Source organism: Sturnira hondurensis, unplaced genomic scaffold (assembly GCF_014824575.4).
Source record: "Sturnira hondurensis isolate 20B ecotype Veracruz unplaced genomic scaffold, ASM1482457v3 Scaffold0013515, whole genome shotgun sequence".
Classification (NCBI taxonomy): Eukaryota; Metazoa; Chordata; class Mammalia; order Chiroptera; family Phyllostomidae; genus Sturnira; species Sturnira hondurensis.
In genome coordinates, this window is record NW_028086146.1 from 228,942 (window position 1) to 255,816 (window position 26,875).

The 26,875-nt window shown below is 36.8% G+C and overlaps 1 protein-coding gene across 1 annotated transcript in view; it reads right to left on the minus strand.

Annotated features, from left to right (window-relative positions):
* Nucleotides 1-26,875, minus strand: part of TMC1 (transmembrane channel like 1) — a 142,149-nt gene that overhangs the window by 72,340 nt on the left and 42,934 nt on the right. Inside the window, exons 4-6 of the mRNA XM_037061780.1 lie at nucleotides 22,304-22,432; nucleotides 2,831-2,921; nucleotides 362-443 (exon numbers count right to left, since the gene is read on the minus strand). Of these exons, the coding sequence (XP_036917675.1) occupies nucleotides 362-443; nucleotides 2,831-2,921; nucleotides 22,304-22,432 (302 nt within the window). The remainder of the gene's footprint in view (nucleotides 1-361; nucleotides 444-2,830; nucleotides 2,922-22,303; nucleotides 22,433-26,875) is intronic.

Genomic DNA, 26,875 nt, shown 5'->3' on the forward strand with positions numbered 1-26,875 from the left:
AGACATTCATTTTGATTACTAACATGAGAGTATATATATTTTCAATGTCATATTCATTGCCAAAATAAAAGTTCTGCCTTCCCAACAACATGACTCGGTGTCATTATGCACAATTCTGACTTCCCCGTGTAGGAGGGACAACAAGCTCAGAATGAGAATATTTTGATGTAATGTAGGAAGGGAGAGTGGTGATTGGTAAGGGCTAACAAGTCTTCACAGTGAGCAAAGATATAAAAAAGAGAGTTTTTGTTTGTTAGTTTTCTTGTTTTTAATCTCTCCCACCAAAGAAGGCATCTGATAAGCTTAAGGGAAATTTATCTAGGACCACATTCCCGTCTAATGAGATCTATCAAGCACTTACTTTCAATAGCCTTGATTTTATTCTCCCATGGGACACAAGCAGCTTTGAAGATCTCAAAGTCTTTGAGAAATTTTGCCCATTTCTGAAAAGAAAGCCAAGAATATTGGTAAAACCCAACCTCTTGTTTTTCAAGAAGTTTATCCCCCATCTCAAAATATCACAAAACTTTGAGCTTGAAAAGATCCCTCTGGCATCACATGTTGCTGTGCATAAAAAGGGAAAACAGTATTTGCTTTCCTGTTCTCCACTCTCCTCCAGACCACTCTCCTCCAGACCAATTTAATTCAAAATTTCTAATGGATCTTTGTTTTACAAAAATTATAGTTTAAAAAATCTGTTTATTGTGTGCACCATAATAGAGCAGGGACTGGATTTGCACCTAATAAGTGATCAACAAATGTTATTGACTAATCAAAAAATATCACATGAAGAAATTAATGAAATCTGAACAAGACATGTTTCCTGTATTGAAGGGCTTCCGGGTCTATTCGAAAGTAATGTACATAAACAGGAAATTTCAATCCATGATGGTAGGTGTTAAGACATGGGATACTTTCATTTTGGTAGTACAGAAGTCAGCTAAATGGAAAGGCATATGGCATCATAGGAAAGGAAAGAATAAAAAGAATAAAATTTGTTTTTATAAAAAAACTTCTATTTCATGCCGCAGTGTTGGGCTGTTCATGGTCAAGAGGACAGAAGCATGGGAGTGAGGCAGATAACTTTACATGCGTGTACATTATGCTGGGATAGTATGTGAGCTGCAGAGGCACATGAAGCCGAAAAACAGTGTGAGACAGTCTGAAGTTCAAAAGATGACCTAAACTAGGAACATCCCTAATGTCCATCCAGAGTAGAGTGGACAAACAAATTGTGGTATCTTCATCCATGGAACACAACACATCAATAAAAACATACTGTAAGTCCTACAACATGAATATATCTTATAATATAATATTGCATCAAAAAAGCCAGAAACAAAAGCATAAGTACTATGGGAGTTCATTTATTTAAACTGTAAAAAGAACAAAAGTAACCTATGATATATATAATAAAAATATATATTTATACTTAAGAGATATAAACTTTATTTATAAAACTCCATCTTTATAGGAATATATTTAGTTTACAGGTGGTATAATATTTGTAAAGAGAGAAGAATAATACCATGTACCCACCTTGCTGTGATAATTAAATATAATAACTTTATAGATTTAAGTAAGTGCTAGGCATATATATATAGTAAATACTAAATAAATGTTAGCTTATTTTCTATCTTTAAAAAATTCATATATTATTGGTATATTATTTGTATTTTTCTTATTTTCTATCCAATTTATGCTCCTGGTAGAGAAGAGCTACATATATGATTTGTTACTTGGACTTTTGAGAAAAAAAATTTGATCCAGAATACTTATCTACCAGGGAATGAAAATGAAAGGAGCATAGTCTTTTACATTTGGAGGTGATAAAATCACAAAATTCTTTTGTCATAAATCAATGTTTCTGAACTTATTTTTCATTTAACTTCCCTCAGGAGCCTTTTGGGGCTCCCCGCCCCCCGAATTATGCCCTCGCAGTCCAAATTTTAATCAAATTTTAATACCATAGATATACTGCATATGTACTATATATATGTATATATATACGTATATATACATACACATATATGTATATATATATACATGGTCTGTCCAGAAGGTATCCTCGTAATATGAAAATAGAGACATTTGTTGAAGAAGATACAAAATACAAAAAACATTATACAAAGGACAATGACCCCTCAGTCCCGTTCGAAGTCGGCACCCTGGGACCTCACACAGTTCTTCCTATCGCCATCTGCCCTGTTGTATTTTCTTGGATCTCATCAACAGTCTGAAGTCTCTTCCCTTTCAAAGAATATTTTAGTTTTGGGAAAACCCAGAAGTCACAGAGTGCCAAATCTGGGCTGCAGTGGGGCTGAGTCACCTGGGTGATTTGATGCCTTGCCCCCAAACTGTGCACAAGATGTGATATTTTCTCGTGGTGAACCTGCCAATCACCAGTTGCCTATAGCTGCAGCCTTCTGAATCATCTGACTAGTTTCTGCAGATGAATGTCCAAGCTTAATGCAAAATTTGATGCAGATTCATTGCTCTACTTGTTCAATTTGAATGTGAGGCCACTCAGTACACATGCTCACTCTACAGCCACCACTGACTAATACAGTGAAGTCATCATATTCACACATGCACATTCCAGTCCACTCTCCTTGGCTGCCAGGTTACATTGATGTCATGCAAACCATTCTCATTATAGTAACAATGGCTGAACTTTTTCTGGACAGACCCCCTATATGCTTTATATATGTAAAGTGTAAGGTGTTTTTCTCTTTCTAGGAACATAACCAATTTTCTCTTCTTTAGGAATCAATGCGGCCTCCATTGAAAATACATGGCATCAACCAAACTGAGTTATGAAAATATTTACCTTGGCCATCATCATCTTAAATGCAAACCACCGTTTTCCTTTTCCTTTCCCAAGAGCTCCTTCATTTTCATTCACAAATTTTTTTGCTTCCCTAAAAAAAAGAAAACAAACAAGGGGTAAGTGGGGTGGCTAGAGATTAATAGAATATAGAGGTAGTGGACATTTACTTTTATTAATTTTGCAGTCTTATTTCTCCTAGATTGTTAACAAGTGAATCGAAGCTGTATTTCATAATGTAGGGAGTGGTAATGGATGTTTAAGTCTTTCCATTCTGACCATGAAGAGTAAGATGTTTTAGCCTTGCCTTACTTATCAACTGAAGTCATTGAAAGGCAGGACATTTATGCTACGTGTCAAAGCAGAGAATCCCAGCTCTTCTCATTTCTACCACTTATAAAACTGAATAGGACGTTTCCTTCAGATTTTACCAGCTATAATGTTTGTTTTAAAATACTTTATTTCCTTATTTTTAAGGATCATTATTTTTTAAAAAAGTAGGGCAAAGAGCTTAGGATGAGCTGACATACAACACAGCACTGACCTGGTATTTAATCTTGTAAAAGCAATTATGACTTACAACAGGAAAATCATACTGTGTAAAGCAAATGAGGTTGAGGGAAGTGAAAAAGGAAAGAAATTCTCTATGGCCTTGCACTTAGAAAGGGCTTCAGATTCAAACTTTAACATTATTTCCAAAAATGTATACGTTTATAGTATTTATATAAGTGTCTGTGTGCATGGAAAGCATTAATTTATCCAAACGGGTAAAGTGAACATATTAAAAGGAACATGCTGCACTCTTCGTAACTCTGTCTGTCAATCTGGTTGTTGTTTGTCTTGTGTGTGGACAACCTTCATGAAGTGGAGATAGACCAGACTCGTACTGACATTTCAGGGCCCTGGAGAACCTGAGCGGTCACTCAGATCCGGACTGTCATCATGCAGGTGCCACATTGCGGTCAGCTGAATGGCCCTTGGAATGCACAGCTTTACAGATAAGACCATTCAAGACATGATGATCAAAAACTTCTCAATTAAAATAATTCTTGAAAGTAATGAGAAGTCGGTAAAGGATTTTTTTTGTAAAGTGTTCTTTAGTGCTACACACACGATTTTACAACACCCAGTGATCAAAGCACAGCACACACCTGCTGACCTAGCCGATAACTAGACAGCGATGCCTTGCTATTCACCTATACGTGTATTCCCACTCATATTCTGCCATTTAACACACCAGCACAATGAGAAGATTCTCTGCAGTCATCAGTCAGAACAACAGTCCCCCCGCCCTCGCCGCCAACTCAGTTCCTGGATGGCAGGAACATCTTGTCCTTCTGTGTTTCCCACAGCATTGGCCATACTTTGACTCTAGGAGGTGCTTAATAAACCTAAACCTTCTGGAAGAAGAGCTGAGTGGAATACCTCGGGGTAGATATAGACAAGGGAGTATATAATAATTGCATTTTCCACATCAATGGATGCTTGAAGACAAAGGCATTCTAGCATTCGGGATTATACTCTTCCTCGTTAATTTTTGCAGAAACTGTATAGGGAAGCTTCCTGGAAACAGAAAAAAGTTACTAGACTGGCCATGTTGAATGCCCTGACATTTGACATGACCTCTGGGCTGTGAATATTAATTGAGAAATGGTTTCTAAAACAGTCTACACATTCCAAATATTCCATAAGGTCACATCAAAAAGAATAAACTGAGTTCTAATGCCTGGGTTTTAGATTCATGCAATGAAGCAAACACATCAGATTCAGGAATTAAGTGTATATTATAGAGATGACAAGACAGGAGTGTGGCACCCAGCAGACGTTTACAAAATGATGAACTTATCTAAACTGAAAATCAGATGATTCTAACTCAGCCTCTGAGATTTGTCTGTGTCACTGACCACATTTTTGATGTTCTCTGTGTACATGTTCACAAGTTCCCTGCCTCCCAAAAGAAAGAACAGTACCCAAGTCACAGAGACCTAAGCACCTTCTGACACAGGCCCTTTTATTTACCATGGGGCCTTTAACTGGTCAATGTTCTCCAACAAACAGACAAATATCAGGCAATTATTTCCTTTTCTGTTTGCCAGGATGGTGGCAAGAATAAAGTGAGATCATAGATGTGAAAGTGTTGAAGGGATTAGTACACAGTTAATTCTACAGTAATGCTTGTTTTGAAACTATCAATTTGTTCTAGTATGATGGATAGATTATAGAACAATTTGAGCATAATAAAAATTCTTGTTTGCTTATGTGTGATTTTTATCTTCAAAACACACCAGGTGAACGGCAAAAACTGTCTCCAGCTAAACCTAGCAGTGCAAGAATACACATTTGCACACACCTCATCTCCCAGTTCCCTGACTGTACCACCTGAGAAAAACCTCACCCTTGCACAGATGGTGTTACAAGGACCATTCTTCCATGCTTTACAGACCCTGCTAAAGCACTTCCACAGCAAACTATAAGTCTTTTTCAAAGTAAATTGCCATGTTTATTGTAGCATTTAGGTATTTCTTATCATTTAGCATGTGCAAAATTTTGCTGTCATTCTACATCTATTTTTTGTCACCAGTGATATTTTGAGTATTGTGCCCTTATTCTCATTTTTCCTATAAATCCTATGGTTTATATCACCTAAGTGTGCATATTGTAGTGATTTTTAGGAACCCACATAGCATATTGTACAGCAGAACTGTCTATAATTCAATTACTTGGCATTAAGAATTGTGAAATTTATAAAATCAATTATACATAGGCATTGTGACATCATTCTCTGTTAAACACATATACATAGAAAATCAAAAATTCTACTTGGTAGTAACATTTGCTTTTCAAATGTAAAAATGCCTATTTTGTCAGTGTATTCACTACTCTGGATACTTAGCAGATTATTTAAAAGGTACACAGTTGGCCTATTAGAGTTATATCACTTACTACGTGAGTAGTCAATTAGAAAATAGAACTTCTTTAAGCAGTCAGAAGTATACACAAATAACTATTCTACTCTGTATTTCTGACAAGATCATTAATTTTGTGAGTTGATGATTATGATACAGGGACAACTATCATCATTTAAGAGCAAGAAGAAAGTCAGAGTTATAACCAAATTGAAATCACCATGAGATTAATTATAAATTAATTTAACAATATAGAAACTTACATGGAAGCGATAGGTGTTTGTCATTTATTAAAAATATAATTTTCCTTTGAATAATCTAAATAAGATTTTAATGTCTGTCTCCAATTGCCAAGTTGTCCTGATGCTAGGCATAGTTTCATTTTTCCTAATGATTGCCCCACAATACCCTCAATATACCTATGCCAAAGTCTGGACTTCATTCCATATAATAGGAGGCGGGAATTGCTTCTCTTCCCTAATGCCCTAATCCCTCCTTCATTGCCCAAGAGATTGCCCCCCAGGTTAACACAAAAGGGATCCCTGAACAGCCATTCTACATCCTCCTGCTTCCCACTGCCCACCCTGGCCAAAATCACTACTAGACTCAATTCATCAGACATCTAGGGAATGACTTTAAAACAAAGTCAGCAGCCAAAGGGGTGGGTAGAGAATAACTGTTTAGCAAGAACAGATTCTTGATCCCCCTAACCTGAAGCTCTTGGGATGTAAGGACGCACTCTCACAGCTTGCAGAACAAGAAGGATCACGGGACTGGATGTGGTCAATGACTCAGTGAGAGAACATGCCTTAACACCATTTTCAGGGCTGACTTTTGCAGTGAGCTGGAGTGCTGTCAGGATGGAAGAAAACCAGCATTACCCAATTCCATCCTCTATGATAACAGATTTCTTAACTAGATGACATCTTTCATTGCGCTGTTAGAAAAAAACATATAAAAAAAGCTCTGGCTGGTGTGGCTCTGTGGATTGAGTGCCAGCCTGGGAACCAAAGGGTCATTGCTTCAATTCCCAGTTAGGGCACATGCCTGGGTTGCAGGCTAGGTCCCCAGCAGGGAGCATGAGAGAGACAACCGCACATTGATGTTTTTCTTCCTCTCTCTTTCTCCCCATACTTTCCTCTCTAAAAATAAATAAATAAATCTTTAAAAAAGAAGATACAAAAGAAACTATTCAATATGGAGATAAACAATGACTGATATTTAATACAATGAGGTGCCCATGACAGATTTCAGAATGCAAGAAAAGAAAGAGCAATGTCTTTGAAAACTAAAAAGCAAGAACATTTCTTATTATTTTTTGTAGTTAATTCATTTTTCTACCCATTTATATTTGTCTGGATAACTTAAAAGGATTTTTCTACATGGCTAAATGAAGTAGACTCTCATGTGTAAACTGTGAATATCTATTGGCCTCAAACTATCCACAGGTCTGACTGAAAAATGTGTGTCATCCCCTTGAATTGCAGTCAACAAAAGCTGCCTGCCAAGACTGTAATCTGGTCTCCAGGTCTCAGAGCTCAAATAAGCCCTGGTATAATATGCACAGCTCTCTGAGCTGTAACCCCAGACCCAGGGATAAATAATTGAGTGAGATCTATTTAATGACAATAATACCTCACCTCATAATTCATTTATCAACCCCTTGTGTTAGTAATTGGAATAATAAACTTTCATGGGCTTTCAAGAATGCTTTCACAGTTAGTTGAAGGAGCACACTTTGGCCTAATTTGCAAAATAGATAACTTACCCATAACCTACCATACAACCCTGACTGCACAGGGGAGTCAGGACATGCTGTGTTGCCTTCAACACATTCTCATCCCAGGAAACATGTTCCTTGTTTGGGTTAGGCTAAGTTGACTGTTCTTTCCTCTTGTTTTTATTTTGATAGTGTGATTGAGCAACTTCTTTATTGCTCCAATAAATGAAAGACATTTCAAAACTTGTCTCTAAAGCAACTGTAATCAAAACTTGTACTCATGAATACTTCCCAGTAAAAGGATAAGAAGAATGAGAAGCCTTTTCTTAGTAATCACATTTTCAAAAATCTGACCACTTAAAATCCCTGGCTGGCATAGCTCAGTGGATTGAGCGTGGGCCTGCAAACCAAAGAATCGCGGTTTGATTCCCAGTCAGGGCACATGCCTGGGTTGCAGGCCAGTTCCCAGCAGGGGGTGCATGAGAGGCAACCATGCATTGATATTCCTTTCCCTCTCTCCTTCCATTCCCCTCTAGAAATAAATAAATAAAATCTTTTTGAAAAATTGACCACTTATATTAACATAAAGCTAAAATGGTGACTTTTCCTAAAATATTATTGATTAACTGAAAGAAATTTGCGGAGTGAAGAACTAGTTTAAGGTACAAAAAATAAAAATGACTATAGGCTCCTTAGATAATAGAACTCCATACTTATACTGGTAGAATGATTCAAAATCACTCTAATACTAGAAGTGATGGTTCAAAATATGTTTTTATAAAGGGGATGCTAGTGTCAGTAGTTGTAATGGTTAAGATACTCAGTTGGTTCCTCTATAAAATACATAGTAATAACTATTCCACTGGGTTTTAGCATGCTCTAGAGAAAAATAATATGTATGAATGTACATAATATAATAATAATGTATGTAATATGTATATGGAAATAGCAAGAGCATTGTAAATAGTAGTCTATATATTTAGAAACTTGATAAATTGCCCTTGGTGAATAAAAAAAATTGTAAACAATCTGAAAACAAGCAACAACTAAATAAAGAACAAGCAAATATTTTGTCTGTGCACTTAAATAACCTCTTAGCCTATATATCTAGCTTATTTTGGTGTGCTTCCATTTAGAAAGCACCACTTCACAGATTATATTTCACAGAATATGCATGTGTGTGTGTGTGTGTGTGTGTGTGTGTGTGTATGGTGCTCTCTACAGAGAGAGAGAACCAAAACCTCTAAAAATTTTTTTCAGTAATAAACTTTAGAGTGATCTGTGCACAAAAAATTTTTAAGGCAATTTTTTTGCTAGTTCTAATGACACTCATGGAAATGTGTGACAGCCAACTGTTGGTGTTGGTGAGTAACTAAAATAATGCTTGGATAGGTCAAATTTATATTAAGTCCAATGTTGCTGCCCACAGAAATTCTCCAGACCTAGGAGAATACTCCTTGGGGCTGTGAAACAATGCTAATTTTCATGGCTGCCTTAAATGTCAAATAAAGACTCAGACGCATTTTAGTTATACTCTAGAGATCAGTCAAACATCTCAGTAATTTTAAATGAATCAAGGGAGAAATGACATAGTAGTGCTATTTGCCATATACATATTACATTCATTATTATATATGTATATTCATGGGCTTTGGGGATTTAATTTTAAAAAATAAAAACACCAGAGCTTCTTCTACTCACTGATTAAGTTCTTCTTAATTCTCCTCTCTACCTGGTTAACTTAAAATTGAATCTAGAGTTTAAAATACATTCCTTGCATTATAAGAGCAGGGGAGTGCAGAGAAAGGGCCACACAGATTTCCCCAGGAGCTCAAAGCTTGTGCTGACTTTCAGGTATTGGTCACAGCAAAAACTGATTTTCCTCCATAGAAGGACACCAAAAAGTTTTGAGATTGTGACATTATCAGCAAAGATAATACACTACAAATTCACTGTAATAAGTTCTTTCTCAGTGGAAAGTCATCTATAATAGTAACTTTATAAATTTCTCCAGATCTTCTTACTAATATCTATGTTAAGATTTTATTTTGTTTTGTTTTGTTTCTGTGTGTGTTTTAATGAATCCACGGAGCATGCACTTAGCAACACTAATACCTGAAAGCAGGGGTGGTATTATGTGGACTGCAAAAAACTGGGCCATATCCTTAAGACATCTAGGTTCAAGCCTACAATTATTGCTTTGGATTTATAGCAGACATGAGATTTGGGGAGAATGTGACCTTAATGTCACAAAAGAATCTTAAGACCAGGAGTCCAAGAGTAACAAGGAAAGCTGAATCTAAAAGCCTACTTCAACTACTCTGTCACTGAGGATTTGCAAAATGGTGGTGTTTCCCCCACCCCCAATCTGCTATGTTGTAGAAAAACTATTCTCAGAAGTAGATGAAAATAGCACTAAAAATACGGGTTGCTTTACATAGCTGCAAGAAGGATCCATTAAAATTCTGATCAATCAGCAAATTCATTTCATTTTTATCATTCTTTTATTCTCCCTTTAAGTTGAGCATTTCTTCTAAGTATTTATTCAGCATGTTTTATGTTCCTAGGAATGTGTTCGGTGCTTTGAAAGAAATAGAAGAAATGTGTAGACTCCTTTCTAAAGCTCAACTCTATTAAGAAGAACAAGTTATAGGCCCATAGAATTGTTACACAACAGTGCCATGCAACCTCGATGTGAAAAAGCAGTAGACAGTGGAGACTTGAGAGCTTGTGGAAGACATGGTAGATGAAATAGGAATGAAACTGGACATTAAAGGGCTGATAGAATTTGAGTAGGCAGAGAAAGGCATTCTAGGTATCCATTTGCAGGAATTTCTCTAACAAAGGAGATATTTTCACCATGAATTACATATACAAACTTATATTCTTAGATATTGTTATGTTCTTAGATAGACATTCAGGTCTTCACAAGGCCATTTGCAGGGCTCAGTAGATGGACTGTGCTAATTCTGGTGGTTCGTATGCACTCTAATCCAAAGCAGCTATTCAAAGGCATGTGAATACTCTGAAGCAGGAGGATGCAGAGGGTGCTGCCTCAGCCTGAGAGGAGACATTCTGCTCTGAAAGTTTGGGTAAAATATTTCTGCACAATGCTTATGTGTTCATGTTTATACTTTGGAAGCATGTTTAAGTATCATGAACTATTTTTTCACATGTTGTGTGATAATATTTAGGAGTGCTAAAAAGCCTTCGTTTTCTATTGAAACTGGTGTTCTGCCTTTTGATCCAGGGGTGGGCAAGAAATTTAAAATGATGGCAATTCAGCGAACTCTGTAATTGACTGCCCGGTAAATTTCATTGCTGCCCCATGACAAGCTAAGCTCTGGAGGTCTGTCCTACACACTTGGCAACACAATTGAGGTGAGATACCCGCAGAGCACACAATGCTCCTATGCTGTGTTGACCTGCATTCCTTCCATAGCTTCCCTTCAAAACTTTCCTGATCTCTGTGACCGTTCACTGCTCAAAATAACAATAATAGTGTATGCATAAATGGAAATATTAATTTGTCCAAGAAGTCCCATATGTTTGTGTAGATATCAGAATGTATGTGTAGGTGTATGTGTACATATTACTCATATACATGTACATATGAAAGTTCATACACATATATAACACAAAAGCATAATTAACATGTATTATTTTAAAATGTTGCATTTTCAGAACAGCAGAAGAGAAACTTAGACACATTATATTTAACATATAAAATTATTCTCCTTTCTTTATTTTATATAATTTGTTATAATATTCTAATATAATGTTCTCCGAACATTTTAAGAAGGCTTAACCATTTTTGTTCTATAGGAACAAGCTTATTGAAGTTCCCCCAGACAATATTCCACTTGTCATCCATTAGTCTTATACATAAAGACAGCCTCAAAAGTGCCTTTGGTATTCTCTTATAATAAACCTAATAAAGTAAAGGGCTATCTTCACTATGAGTACTTTATCTGAAATCTCAATGACATTGCCCCAAAACAGCAAGAAAATATCTCCCAAAATAATCTTATTTGTGCTTATCAGGAGAGCATTTGCTTTATTTTTACTTTTAGTGTATTTTGTCAAATATTTTTGAAAGCACTTTTTTCCTAGATAATTTTTAAGTGATAACTGATGAATTTTTTCTTTCAATCACTCTTCAAAGATAATGTACTTATAGATAGTTTAATAATAAGTTGTGAAATTTAGCTATCACTGATAGCTGAAATTCTAAAGAGTGCTAATTAGATAAATAGCTATTTATCAAAAATGGGAGACTAGAATGCTCTTGGAAGCTGTGAAAACTGATTCGGTGGGGGTTACAATACATAACACTTTGACTGATAAGACTCTAGGAAATAAGGTACTATAAAATGAAATTATGATAACAGTAACCACACTTTATCTATGAAGAAAACTTTAGAACTTTCCTATATCTAATACTTGTTTTCATTATAATTATTATTAACTTAGAGTATACTGTAAAAAACAGAGTATACTGTAAAATGCTGTAAAAAATCCCTATTTATTTGAATTTTGGTGTTATTTGAATCCTGGATAAGTAGATATTTGTAAAAAGTAGTGAATAAGGTTGATTGCCTAGATTCTTAGAAAGCATCTTTGAATATCAGCATTTTTAAGTCCATTTTACCAATATCCTTACACCAACTGTCTGGGCAGAACCTCTGGCTGATTTAACTAAACTATGTGCTTGAGATATTGGGGTAGGTACAAGCATCACCAATGCCTTCCCAGCTCTCCGAAGAGTTGGCAGCGGCAGGCCACCTAAATAGCCTACCGAGCCAAGAGGAAAAGTCTCAGAACATCTGCAGGCAACTGTCACAAATGGTGCAGTGTAGATAAGAAAGATTAAATGAATCATGACACAAATGAAGGGGGAGAATTTTTGGTAGACAAAAATATCCTCAATGTTTCAGAGCTGACTTCCTTAACAATTAAAAAATTTCCCAAAATATTCACATCCCAAGAAAAAAAAATCATTTTCTCACTTGGTTCTTTTAAGGGAGAATTTCAAAATACTATTTTAAAAGCATTATTAATTACAGTGTTATTTACAATCATCAAAATATGGAAGCAGCCCAAGTGTCCATCAGTAGATAAGTGGATAAAACAGCTATGGGAGATTTACACAATGGAATACTACTTGGCTGTAAAAAAGAAAGTTTTACCCTTTGCAATAGTATAGATGGACCTGGAGAACATTATGCTAAGTGAAATAAGCCAGTCAGAGAAAGACAAATACCACATGATTTCACTTACATGTGGAATCTAATAAACAAGCTGAATTAACAAGAAAAATGGGGATAGACTCATAGAGAATAGGTTGACAGAAAAGGCAGGGAGAGAAAAGGGGTAGAAGGATTGAGCAAAAAGAAAAAAGGACTCATGGACATGGACAACAGTGTGAAGATTGCTGGGGACAGGGGTTGAAGGGACTAAATGGTAATGGAAAAAATACAATAAAAAAGTAAAAAATAAAAAGCATTATTAACATTAACCACAGTATAATTTCCCAAGCATTCACAATAATACAGCAAATATTAGCAGGCTAAAGTCTGAGACAAAGAATTGTCAGGGAGATTGTTCTTATTCAATGTTCTTGCTAATTCAGTGAAACAGATAATTGTGGCAGGTGAACTCTAACGTGAATTCTAAGCCAAATTAGATTTTTTATCTCAAGCAATAACTGATTACTCTTGAATAATTTTTTTCCTCATTAAGATAAAAATTTTAAAAGAGAATAGAAGGAGAAGAAGAAGAAATAAGTGAATCTCTGTGTGTGGTAATAGATTTGGGATAAAATTTTAGAATATAACTTGAAAGACATTTAGCAGGGTGTTAAGTTTTAATAAACTACATAGGTTATTAATGCACTTTGTACCTTTATCTGAAGTCCTGAAATTACAGAATAATTCTTGTCCTTCTCATAGGCAGCTCTAATTCAAGCATTCCATTGTTTACACATTAAATATAGGAAATATGTTACAGCACAACAAACATTATTTTCTTTAGCCTCTGCTTTCAATCACTCCAGATTAAGTTTCCTCTCACACAAATTTAGTTAATCAAAGGCATTAGATCTCCCAAAGAGAGAGCTGGAGCTGATTCAGCCACAGATTGTTAACTTTCCAGAAATTTTTTGACTTGGTTTTAAACTGTTGATAGCTTGAAATTGGCCATAGTGGGAATATTCACACCATAGAAATTGGGAAGTACTATAAATCAGTGCTTTTTACCAACACATTCCTACCTTTTTCTTACATACTCATCCAGAGCCTTAAAAAGTCCCCATTATTTTAATGATTCTCTTGCCTTTGGAATGAGTGTCCAACAACAAAATAAATCACCATTAACATTGTCCCCCCCACAGGAAAGAGTAATTAACTGATAGCGAAGTACAGAGCCCTATGCTAGGCTGTAAGGGAAAAAAGCTATAAGACATCTCCATTTTCCTGAGAAACTCAAAATCTATTCTGAAGGGAAAGAGATTTACACATACATTTTTAAATGCAACACAGTGCAGCACAATGAGAGAGTCAAATGAAAAATAGAGAGTCTCCTGTGTCCTCTTTCTATAGGAGGTGGCAAAGCAAGGCCTTCAGCGGGGAGACATGATTCCTGAAGGAGACAGAACTCAGGGCTGGAAGAAGCATAGAACAAAGTATAGCAGAAAAGTGGAGAGGAGACTGGAATCAAGTGAGAAAGGGTACACAGATTATCTAGAAAAGATTAAACTCATGTCACTGGAAAACATGGTTCAAGTGGGAAGCAGTGCAACCCATGAGAAAAAGCATCAGGTTTTAGAGATGGAGAGACCTAGGTTTCTGAGTCTTCACCTTGACAGTTGTTAGCTGTGTGAGGCAACTGTACTCCGTGAATCTCAGTTTTCTCCCCTGTAAAATGGGGATAACTTCATTTTCAAGGTTTCTATGAAAATTAAATAAGTTAATGTGTGTCACATCTGGAACACAGAATTTGATACACAGTAGACACTCAAAAAAACTTGGAGGTAGTTTTATCCATCTCCAAACCCTCAGATCATGACCAAGAACGAATGATTTGGAAAGGGAGCTGGAATTCAGCATATGAATTCACATTGTGGAGTTCACTGATTTTTTTAAGCAACAACTTTTGAACTTTTTTCATTACTGGGAAGACATTGAAGGTTTTAAACATAGAAATGATATGTTTGAAGTGGTATTTGAAAAGAATATCCTGGTTATAATTCATGAACATGTCTTTGGAGTCATATAGACTTGGGTTCTATAATATGAGTTTACTGAATTATTTAGGGTTATTGAATTCTGCTATTGGAATGAATGGAACTCATAGAAGTATTAAACATAGATAATAAGAAAACTCTTGTCTCATAATATTCAGGTGAAACTCATAGGCAGGGTCAAATCATGGGCCTGTGTCTGGGTAATCAATCCCCCAGGGCCCCACACTCAGATGGGCCCAGTGCTTAATCTAATGCTCTGACATTGCCTTCTTGTAATTCTTAATAATTGAGATTTTTTATTGTTTATAAGGGGCCTTGACTTTCCATTTTGCACTAGGTTCTACAACTTATGTAGCTGACCTTTCACATAAGAGGTTTTAACTATAGCTAATGAGTAATCTTATAGCAAACAGGCATATTTTATAAGATGTGTTCCAATGAATATGGATAGTAAGTTAGTAAACTGTAATACCTGACGAGAAAAGACAGAAAATAGATAGCAAATATGATGAGTAAATAAAAATATTATAGCCAGAAAGAGATAAATAGACCAAGTATGTATGTTCCCGTCATTTGGGGACTGGTATCTGTCACTGCTAAAACTGACCACTCATTGGTATCATGTTCCCTCCTCCTGTGCTCTGCTCAAGAAAAGCAGTTACAGTTTATGACATTTCAACAGGCTAGTTGACAAGATACTGCTGTGGTCAGGTTTATGTTCCCTGTGTCATTCTGATAGGGCTTAAGTCTTCCTCATTCCATGGACCTCTTTGGGACCTCAGGCCTCTTAATCATACCATCAGCAGAGTGTGAGAGACAGGGCGTATGAACACTGTGAACTCCAGGATTCAAGAAGTGTGATTCTGCAGCCTACAAAATCACTCTATTGCTAGTCTACCTCCAGCTTGTTAATTTATCCCACCTCTCTGCCTTCACGTCTCACTGTGCTTTAAATATCCTAAGTCATCTGATTTGAGCATGTTCATTTGGTTTGTGAAGTCTATGGTCAGTCCCATGACTTCTGGGAGAGATTGCCTGGTAGTATACTTAGAGATCATCACATCAAAGCAATTTTCTAAACAAGATCATCACTTAAAAATGGTTCAAACATAAATAATTATTTATCCTCTGTGAGCTTTATTTTCCTTATGTGAAAGCCAAAACAATAATACCTACCCTGAAGAATAGTTGCAAGTGATAGATAAAATTATGATAGGAAATTAATAATAGCTAAATGTTATAAAATGATTACTAGGCACCAGGCACCATTCCCCGTGCTTTAGGTCTATTAACTGATTTGATTCTCTCTATCCCTTTGTGAAGTACTACTACTTTTATCTCTATTTATAGATGGAGAAAACTCAAGGATACAGAGTTTAAGAAACTTGCCCAAGATCACAGCATAAAGCTTGATAGCTAGTAGGCACTTGTTAACTAGTAGATAAACTGGATGTCAATGTTACATTTTGATCTACAAAATTCAAATATACTGATTGCCTTTGACTCTCCATTCTTTGAATCAGAAAATCAATCTCCCCAAGATACCTATAATGTACAAGAATTGAAAGCTTATTCTTTGGTTGAGTTATTAGATAAAAAAAAAACCCAAATGGTTAAGTGTGTATGCGTGTGTGAGTAGTCATGGTTAGAAGTCTTCTTGTGTGGAATCACTCATTCCTTCACAGTAAGAGATGAAGAAAAGGCCTTTGTGAACTAAAGTAGAAATTATGTTTATTGCCTAATAAAAAAATCTTTACGTTCCAAGGAAACTTTAAAAACAGGGTAGTTTTCCCAAATGGCTTAAACAGAGGAAATCAACTCTGGTCTGTTCGCACTTTCCTGGAAATGTATTACTTCCTCTAACCAAAAACTAAAATGAAGTGACAAACAAAAATAAATGTGGGAGAATGCAGGTAGGTTGAGTAAGAAAAAATGTTCTATTAATGACTAGCTGACAGTTTCAAGCACCCGTCTAAATGTAAATGAAATCCTAAAAGTAATGTTCTTTGTTTCATGGTATGTTTCATTAATAAATCCCCAGGCCTAGTCAGCCAATGGGCAACTCCCAGAAATACTGGGCCAGCTATGAAATTAAAGCAGTTAGTACTATAGCTAAAAAGAAAAACATATTTTATGCAAATATTTTTAAAATGGCTTCTACACAACAGCCAGTCCTATGCAAAAGTATACTTGAAGTGCTCCTGTACCCTAACTCATAGACTCATAAAATGTGAAAACTGCTCCCTCCTCTAAATATTCCCCAAATAAGCTTCTTTAAATATCCAGTTAAGTGGTTTTTAAACTTTTATATGTTACTAGTCACAGAAGTATTTTTATTTCAAATGAATGCTTTATATAGAAGTGCACCGTGTAGAAAAAAGAAAGTATAGGTCTCCTCCGCTTGAAGCTGGCGCTGTGGCCAAGCAGGCCTCCTTCTCACCTCCACCTCCCTTGCGTTGAAGGGATTTCACCAAACCACTTGAACTCTGAGGACAGCAATTTGAAAACCATGGGCCACAATTCAATCCCTTCATTTTATAAATAAATGAACTGAGGCTCAGAGAGGTGAAGTTAGAGGTAGAGCTTCGATCAGAGTTCAAGTCTCTTTAATTTTCAATCCCAAACCTGTTCTGTATTCTACGAAAGCAAAATAAAGTGGTTACTTATTTAGGGTTCATCGTGAGGGCTTTTAATCTACAATATGGAATGTTCTGATATAGTTAAAGGCTTTAGGTTTCGAGATGAGTAATAGGTAGACCTGTTATTTTCCACCCAGGTGTTTTATTTCACCTGCAGTGGCTGCTACCGGGTTACTGTGACCACCTCTTATAGGAGGAAACATCTAGTCATCCAACTTCTCAGTTATACCACTTACAACTTAAAAACAGTTTATACTTAAAATCCTCACTGTTGAATAGTTAGGTAACTAACGAAAAGTAGGAACTGACATTCAAATAGTTGGAAAAATACACAACCATTTCCCTTTCCCCATCACCTCCCCCCAACATACACACACATAGTCTCACCCATTCAATAAACCATTCACAGAGTAGAGTGTTCTGTTTAATGAAGTTTTCTGTTTCTCAGAGTTAAAGGTAGTCTCAGCCTTGACTGTATATCAATGACTTTTAGAGTAAAAAATACATTTTTTTACATATTTTTTACACACGCACATAGACATTCCTGGTCTGAGCTAGATGCACCTACCCCTCCACCAAAAGATTTTTATTCAGTGGATGTAAGGCTACAGAAAGGTGTGAAACTGGCTGTGGCTAGTGTAGTTCAGTGGGTTGTAAACTGAAATGTTGCCGATCTGATTCCCTGCCATGGCATGTGCCTGGGTCGGGGGCATGCAAGAGACAACCAACTGATATTCTCCTTCTCTTTCTCCCTCCCTTCCATCTCTCTCTAAAAAATGAATGGGATCTTTTTTTAAAAAGTGTGAAACTGTATTAATAAACAGGAAAACATACACATTGAAAAACACCATTCTACAATGACAGTGGAAAGGAAGTACAAAGTCTTGCCCTAAAGAGTAAATCCTGCTGCCTTGAGTTTGCGGAATGCTACTTTCTGGGCCATATCTGAGAATCCATATAGATTTATAACCCATTCTTAGAGCTTCTTGCCACTGTGTTAACTGCTTATGTTAAATTGTCTTGGCACCGTAAGTCCTGAGAATACTAATGGCCCCAGTAGTAGACATTTTTCAAACCGCAAGAACTATCCAAGTGTCCCACAACATCCTCAGAACTGTAAGCTTTCTGGGGCTTTCCTCTAAAACATATCTTGAACCTTCTCTAAAATTTTTTTTAGAGTTCAAAACCCTAAGGGAAGGCTTGGAACCCAGACATAGGTCCAAACCTGTGATCAAAATATGTGCTCCAGTTACATTGAGCCTAGAACCTCGTCTCAGTCCATAGATTTAACCAGGAGTGGAGGACTGGAGGCCAAGTCTGGGAATAACATAATCCTTAGGAACACTCTTTCAGAGTTAGATGTGCTTGCAAGATACACAGGGAAGGAGATAAACTGCCTGACTACCATGTTTTAGTAACATTGGGGTAGAGAAAACTTTATCTACATGTACTATGAACTATTGATGACCACTTGCTCAAATAATGTGAATAAATGAAATCCACAGGGGAGAAGCTCAAAACAGCACTCAAAAACTGACAGAAAGACAGGTCAGGCATGATAGTACCAACAATTTCATCACAGAGGCTGAAACAAGAAGAACCAGGCTGACCGTGGCAATTGGCATCTGTCGTACTAAGAGTTGCGAAGACACAAAGCAGAAGAATTGGTCATGGAGAATTGTCACAAGACAGTGAGCACTGTGGACAGAAGAAGCTACAGCTGCTTCTTCTCTGGGCCTAAATTTGTGCTTCCGTTCTGTGAAGCTGGCTTTGGCTTTGATGTGCTGAAGCACTCTCTTGATAACATGCCTAAGTTACTCCAGAGCTGCACAGGTAGAAGACAGCAAACTCCAATGCATACTAGATCAGGCCATGTAGCATAAGCAAGGGGCGTGGACTGTTTGGGAACTACAAACTGAAGAGTGTCCTGTTAGTAGGGGACAGGGATTGCTCAGTGCCCAGCTCTTATTTTAATGTAGGAATGTGTCACCAGACCTTCTTATCCAGGAGACGCTGGACATCTGGAATTTTTTTAAATATAAAATCTCCCACTTTTAAAAGTTTGACAAGAAAAAAAAATATTACAAAAGTACCCCTAAATGGTTCAAATGGCAAATTTTATGTTATGTATTCTTTGCCACGATAAAAAATAACAACAAAAAAGAAACGAAAAGCATGCGAACCAAATGAAAACCACCTGTAATTTAGATTCAGCTGTGGACTTCCTATTTTCAAGTTCTGCCCTCATAATAGGGCGGTGTTGACCTTGCTTCCATCCCAATCCTGATCTCTTCCTCCTTTTAACGATGGCTTAAGCCCTGGACTCAGGATCAAAGACCCAAATCCTAGAATCTGCCTCAAGGCCCCCACCCCCGGCCCCCACGAAGGTACCTTTGAACATCCTGAGAGTGATCTGGCCCCGAATTCTGCCAAGTTGTCAAGATAACCTGCTTCCTTTGCTGGGGCATCAAAGCTTTATTGCCCATCCAGACTGTGACCAAGGTGTCACCATCCCTCAAAGGTCCTGGGGTTGCCAGGGGCTAGGTCTACTTCCACCTCATCCTACCAGGTCCACACTCTCTCCATCTCTCCTGTCACTCTGTAGGGAATCAGGCACCATCACATCTGTCCTGAGATGAGAAAATCATCATAACTTCTACTTCCCGGCTACGTGCTATGTTCTGGTGCCATGCTAAGAGCATTACATGAATTATCTCAGTTAACGATTCCCATAACCCTGAAATTTGTATAATTTCACAAGAAACGTGGGATCATAAACTACATAATTCATGTAAAATTGCATATCTCCTGAGTGGAAGACCTGAAATTCAAGCTTAAGTCTGAAGCCCATGTATGCTCCATTGCCTTACCAGGGACATACAGGCAAGGGAGAGTGGGAGATGTATTTCTATACCTCCATGCACGTGGGAAGGGAGGCGATACTCTTTAGCATTCTTAATCAATTTCGTACCATTCTTTGAAAGTTCACCATATTATCACTTTCCAATTTTGTGACTTTTGTATACAGTTACCTATGGTTCCCAGATTTGGGGATTTCATGGTCAGTGATATTTTAAAATATATTGTGGGAGCCAACGTAAGGTTGCCAAACCTCTATTTTGCCAAGTGTGGGGGAAGTCAGAGATGCAATATGGAAATCAGAGATGCAATACAGTTCCAGCAGTAAAGACATCTGGGAAATGTTAGACTCCATTTAACCTTTTGTGACTGTTAAACTGTCTGTGGCCTCAGGCTTGACTGACCACCCAAAAAGTCAGTGTGCCTCCCAAAGATAAACATGATGGCCCCAGGAAGGATGTTAATGAATGTATAGAGTGTAGACAACTGCCTGAAATGCTATCTGTTAATTTAGAAATGCATTGTTCTTTCTGGTGGGCTAAGGGACTACCCACCATATTAACATCCTATAAAAAAGAGAGCCCTGTCTTGGGAGGGATGTGATTCCTCCTGTGGGCCACCACTGGGAGCAAGCAGCCGCTTTGCCTGTGCATGTGAGTGTCTCCTATTATAGTTACTATGAACTGAATGAGGCTACATGTCAGTTCTTTGGAATCAATCCTGAATTTAGATTTTGGGGGCTTTCTCCCAACACCAAGTAAAGATATTTTTTAATCTATCAGTTAGCATCATTATCACTTCATTGAATGAAAAACTTGTAACACACACAAGTGCACATTCATGCACACATGCATGAGCACATGCACAAACATTAGTAGGTTCGTGGAACCAGGAATGTTTCTTGCCTTTGCCTTCCTTCATGGCTGGTGTGTACATGCGAATACACAAGAGTTCCCAGCAACAACTGTGCAATGCAAAACTGTGCTTGGAAAACCATTGTGTGAAAGTTGGGAAACCTAACTGTACAAAACAAACCAATGCCCTTACAAATGACCACTAGTTTCCCACCACACAGGCTAGATCTAGAATATCTTATTTTTAATTAGATGAGGCCCCATGGAGGTTAAGCAATCTGCTTAAATAATACACAAATTTGTTCAGAGCAAAGACTAGAAGTAAGTTATCCTGGTAGCTACTTCAGTTCTCTTTTCATCACCAGGGGCAATACTACTACAGTTTTCACATTATAGCATTTATTTTTACTATAATATTTAACATTATAAGTTAAATAGGCTTAAGAAGGTATAGCTTCGGACATGTCCTACTATTTTAAAAAATAGTTGTGTGAGAAAATGCAATCTGTAGCATGACCTTTCATGCAAACATGACGATTGTCACAGACACATTCCCCTTTTTCATGTCCCTCCTCCCCCAAGCACCATGACAAGGAAGTATAATGTGATGATGCTCAGAGGAGAATCCATTTTTATCCTCCAGAAAAGGACAATCATGTGACTTTTCCTATTAGAAATTTATAAATCTGTGGGCCTGTGGGTGTTTTGCACCCTTATCAGTACTCAGCATAGGAGTTAAACCAACTCACTGACATGTAACCCGATTATTGATGTAACCTGTCATCAGAACAGTATTTACTGTTCTGTAGGCTTAGCATTCTCCCTGCACTTTAGAGAGAACTGTGACACGAAAATGTCCTTTGAGGCTGGGACTCTGTAGGGAAACAAGTGTACAATGCACACAAACTTGTAAAATTCAAATACATCTTTTAAAGAGGGGGAGTAATAAATGTACTAAACTAAGGGAACTCTTAGTTTAAGAAATAAATCATCAAAGGTGGCCACAGGAACTATAAGACTCAAAACAATATATTTGCTTATAGTTTTAAATTTGTAATTATTAGCCTGGCCTCTCCAGTGATATAGTATGTATATACAGTACATGACATATTATACATAGTAATATGACATGAGCATTGTATGTAATAATATGAGTATTATATATAGCGCTATATATTAAATACAGGTAGTGCACAGGGGATTAGGAGATCACTATCAAGAAAAGCATTTCTAATTATGAAAAGTAGCATCATACTTGAGAACTTCAATTTTCTTCTCCATTTTCCAAGGCTTGCATTTGACAGTAGCAATCATTTGTCTTTGCTCATCTAACTCAGCCTTCAGTCTTTCCAATTCCTCTTCATCAATTTCATCATCTTCGTCCCTTTAAAAGAAAAAAAAACAATAGAGTTATGTTATACTTGACTTTCAGACTTAAAGAAAAATGACATCAGAAACTCAGTCATGTATCAGCTTGGCTGTACACCATGGGTACTGAGATTCATAAGCATTGGGGCTTGGACCTAAACACAGACACAGGATTTCTGGGATTATTATAACTTAAAAAAAATAGTATTTATACTCTGATGTCCTGAAACTAAACTGTTGTTACAAATACAGTCCCCAAACTCCCAGAAGAGTTACAGATCTATCAAAACTATTTTCTCCCTTCTTTGTTGTCTTGTACACTTCCCCCCACCAATTCTATATTTCAGTTTTAAACTTCACTTTTGAGTAAAGATAGTAAATTAGAGGTGAAGATGTCTTTGAAGTACCCTTAAATTTTTTTAAGTTAGCTCTGACTCAAGAGAGAGAAAAATTGAAATAGGGAAAAAATATGTATTTCTCAAAGCTAACTTAATCTTTTAATTAAGCTCACAACTTCAATTGATAAAATTCAACTCAAATTATATTTGGTGCAAGTGAATCCTTTGAAGAAGCCTTCAAGGGGATTTGGTTTCTTACCGAGCAAACAAAATACTCCTTTTTTCTTCTGTGTTCCCAGTATTGCAAAAATGTTATAAGGGCCAGACATTGAAGAAAATAAAATGAAAACATGAGCAACATAACTTTAAATCGAGGAACGTAATGCCATATGGTAGAGATAATTTTCTGGTAACAGATTATTTCAGTTATTAAGCTTTTGTCACTCGAGTTCAAACTCACCTTCTCGTATTTACTACCGCAACCCTGGGGCTGAGGTTCTAGGGCACACTTTTGCTTTGTCAGCTGGCTCAACATGAGGTTGTCAATAGGTTAATACTAAGAAAGAATTTGGTCTTCTCTTCGGTTTTCTGTCTGCTTCTTGCTTCTTCCCCCAGGAGCTTCAGGGCACCCCACAGCTGCAGAGGACCAGCTGGCCAGTTTGTCCAGCACGAGCAGAAGGGGGTTTGTCACTTGAGCATCAACCCCCTCTGCCATGGTTTCAGCTCTGTAAGTCCCTTCTCCGGGCTTTTAAGTTTTAATTTCAATCTCTTTTCATTATTCCTCTAGCCCTTGGGTGGTAGCTCTTTCCTAAAATTGCTATCACTATAATACCTTACTGTTCTCTTTTCACTTTTCCAGTAACCTAGTTAACAATTCTTTATTCTTTTTAAGCAATTCCTTGGGTAAATGTTTTTGGTTCAATTAACTATTATAATATTTTTCTACCAACTAGGCTCCACAGACATTGTGATCTGACTCAGAGTTAGTGAGAGATATGTTTTGTTCCCTAAGTTTATGACTAAACACAGGAAGGACATGACAAAAGCTGTTTTTTGAAAAAGTCCAGCTGAGAAACAGGAGACTATATCCATAGTTTTATAGCCCACCCTATAAAATGACTTTGCAATCTCCTTCCTTTCTCACCAATCCATAGGTTTAATAATATCATGATTGATGAAACACAAATTCATATTAAACCTGCAGAATATTGAATAACATGTCCTGTTGACAGTTTGGTTTTTAGCCAATTCAGATATTTTCGCTTAGAATAGTAATCCTGACTCAAGAGAACTATAGAAGTATACTCTACTAAAACACAACTCTGGTTGCCATTAGGTTGTTTCTGTTTTAATTACTTGATGTTTATTATATAAAGTCATTTTGGGTTTTTAAAATACATAACATTTATTATATTTTTTCCATTACCACTCAGTCCCCATATACTCCCCTACCCCCAGCCATCAACACCCTGCTGTCCATGTCCATGAGTCCTTTTTCTTTTTTTGCCCAGTCCCTCCATCCCCTAACCTCCCGCTTCCTGACTGGCTATCATCTGCTCTCCATCTATGAGTCTGTCTGTTTTGCTTGTTAGTTCAGCATGTTCAGTAGAGTCTACATATGAGTGAAATCATATGGTATTTGTCTTTCTCTAACTGGCTTATTTCACTTAGCATAATGTTCTCCGGGTCCATCCATACTGTCACAAAGGGTAAAATGTTCTTCTTTTTTACAGCTGAGTAGAATTCCATTGTGTAGATATCCCATTGTTGTTTTATCCATTCATCTATTGATGGACACCTGGGCTGTTTCCATATCTTGGCGATTGTAAATAATGCTGCAGTGAACACAGGGGCCCTTACGTTCTTTTGAATTAGTGTTTTGGGCTCCTTCAGATATATTCCCAGAAATGGGATTGCTAGGTCAAAAGGCAGATCCATTTTTAATTTTTTGAAGTATCTTCATACAGCTTTCCACAGTGGCTGCACCAATCTGCATTTCCACCAACAATGCAAAAGGGTTCCCCATTCTCCACATCCTCACCAGCACTTGTTGGTGTTTATTTATTGATGATAGCCCTTCTGACAGGTATGAGATGGTATCTGATTATGGTTTCAATTTTCATTTCTCTGATGATTAGTGACATTGAGCATCTTTTCATATGTCTATTGGTCATCTGTGTGTCCTTTTTGGAGAAGTGTCTATTCAGGCCCTTTGCCCATTTTTGAAGTATGTTGTTTGTTCTTTTAGTTTTGAGTTTTGTAAGTTCTTTATAAATTTTGGATATTTACCCCTTATCAGATATATTGGTGAATATGCTCTCCCATTCTGTGGGTAGTCTTTTTATTTTGTTGATGACTTCCTTAACTGTGAAAAAGCCTTTTAGTTTGATATAGTCCCATTTGTTTATGTTTTTCTTTTGTTTCCCTTGCCTGGGAAGCTACATCCAATAAAATATTATTATGAGCAATGTCTAAGATTTTGCTGCCTATATTTTCTTCTTTGATTTTTACAGTTTTGGGTCTAACATTTAAGTCTTTGATCCATTTTGAATTTTTTCTTATGTGTAGTGTAAGAAGGTGGTCTGTTTCATTTTTCTGCAAGTATCCGTCTGATCCTCCCAACACCATTTATTGAATAAACTATCTTTATCTCATTGTATGTGCTTGCTTTCTCTGTTGAGTATTAGTCAATTACAATGGTGTGGATATATTTTTAGGTTCTCAATTCTGATCCATTGATCTATGTGTCCATTTTTATGCCAGTACCTGGCTGTTTGATTACTATGGCCTTGTAGTACAGTTTGATATTAGGTAGCATGATTCCTCCAACTTTGGTTTTCATTTTCAGGCATTGTTGCTATGTGGGGTCTCTTGTTGTTCCTTATACATTTTTTAAATATTTGTTCTAGTTTTGTGAAATACATCACTGGAATCATGATAGGAATTGCATTGAATCTATAGATTGCTTTTGGTAAGATGACATTTTAATGAAGTTAATTCATCCTATCCATGAACATGGTGTGTCCTTCCACTCATGTGTATCTTCTTCAATTTCTTTCTTCAGTATCTTATAATTTTCCAAGTACAGGCCTTTTGCATCCTTGGTTAGGTTTATTGCTACGTATTTTATTATTTTCTGAAGCAGTTGTGAATGGTATTGTTTTCTTAACTTCCATTTCTGTTAGTTCATTATTGGCATATAAAAAACGCAACTGATTTCTGAATATTTCTTTTGTATCTTGCTACTTAGTTGAATTCATTTATCAGTTCTAGTACTTTCTTGGTGGAATCTTATGGTGACATAAAATACTTGAGGATTTTTTTAGTACATCTATAGCCACAGTGTGTGTGTGTGTGTGTGTGTGTGTGTGTGCGCGCGCGCACGCGCCAATTTGAATAATATGTGAGTTGATTTGTCCTAGGGGGAAAATATATTTTAATGAAAATTATTGCTTCACTTAAAATTACTCAAAAAATTGTATTCATATAGATGTAGACTAAATTTAAACTATATAAATAATTTTTTACTGACATCTGTATGGAAACTATCAAAAATAAAAAATATATATCAAGAAACTATCAAGAATAGATTCACCACATGGAGGGTTATCAACAGGGGACTGGGAGGAGGAGAGAGGGGGAAAAGGTACAGAGGATAAGTAGCATAGATGGTAGGTAGAAAATAGAAAGAGAAAGGGTAAGGATAGTATGGGAAATGTAGAAGCCAAAGGATTTATATGTACAACCCATGGACATTAACTAAAGGGACAGGGGGAATGTGGGTGGGAGGAAGTGTGCAGGGCAGAGGGGAATGAAGGGGGAAAAATGGGACAACTGTAATAGCATAATCAATAAAATGTATTTTTAAAAAACAACAAAAAACACCCATATTCACTTAGAAAACAAAAAATCAATTTAAGACTAATAATTCAGCCCTGGCTGGTGTGGCTCAGTGGATTGACTGCCAGCCTATGAACCAAAGGGTCGCTGGTTCAATTCCCATTCAGGGCACATGCCTGGGTTGTGGGTCTGGCCCCCAGTAGGTGGTACGGGAGAGGCAACCACACTGTAATATTTCTTGCCCTGTCTTTTTCCTTCTCTTCCCCTCTGTCTAGAAATAA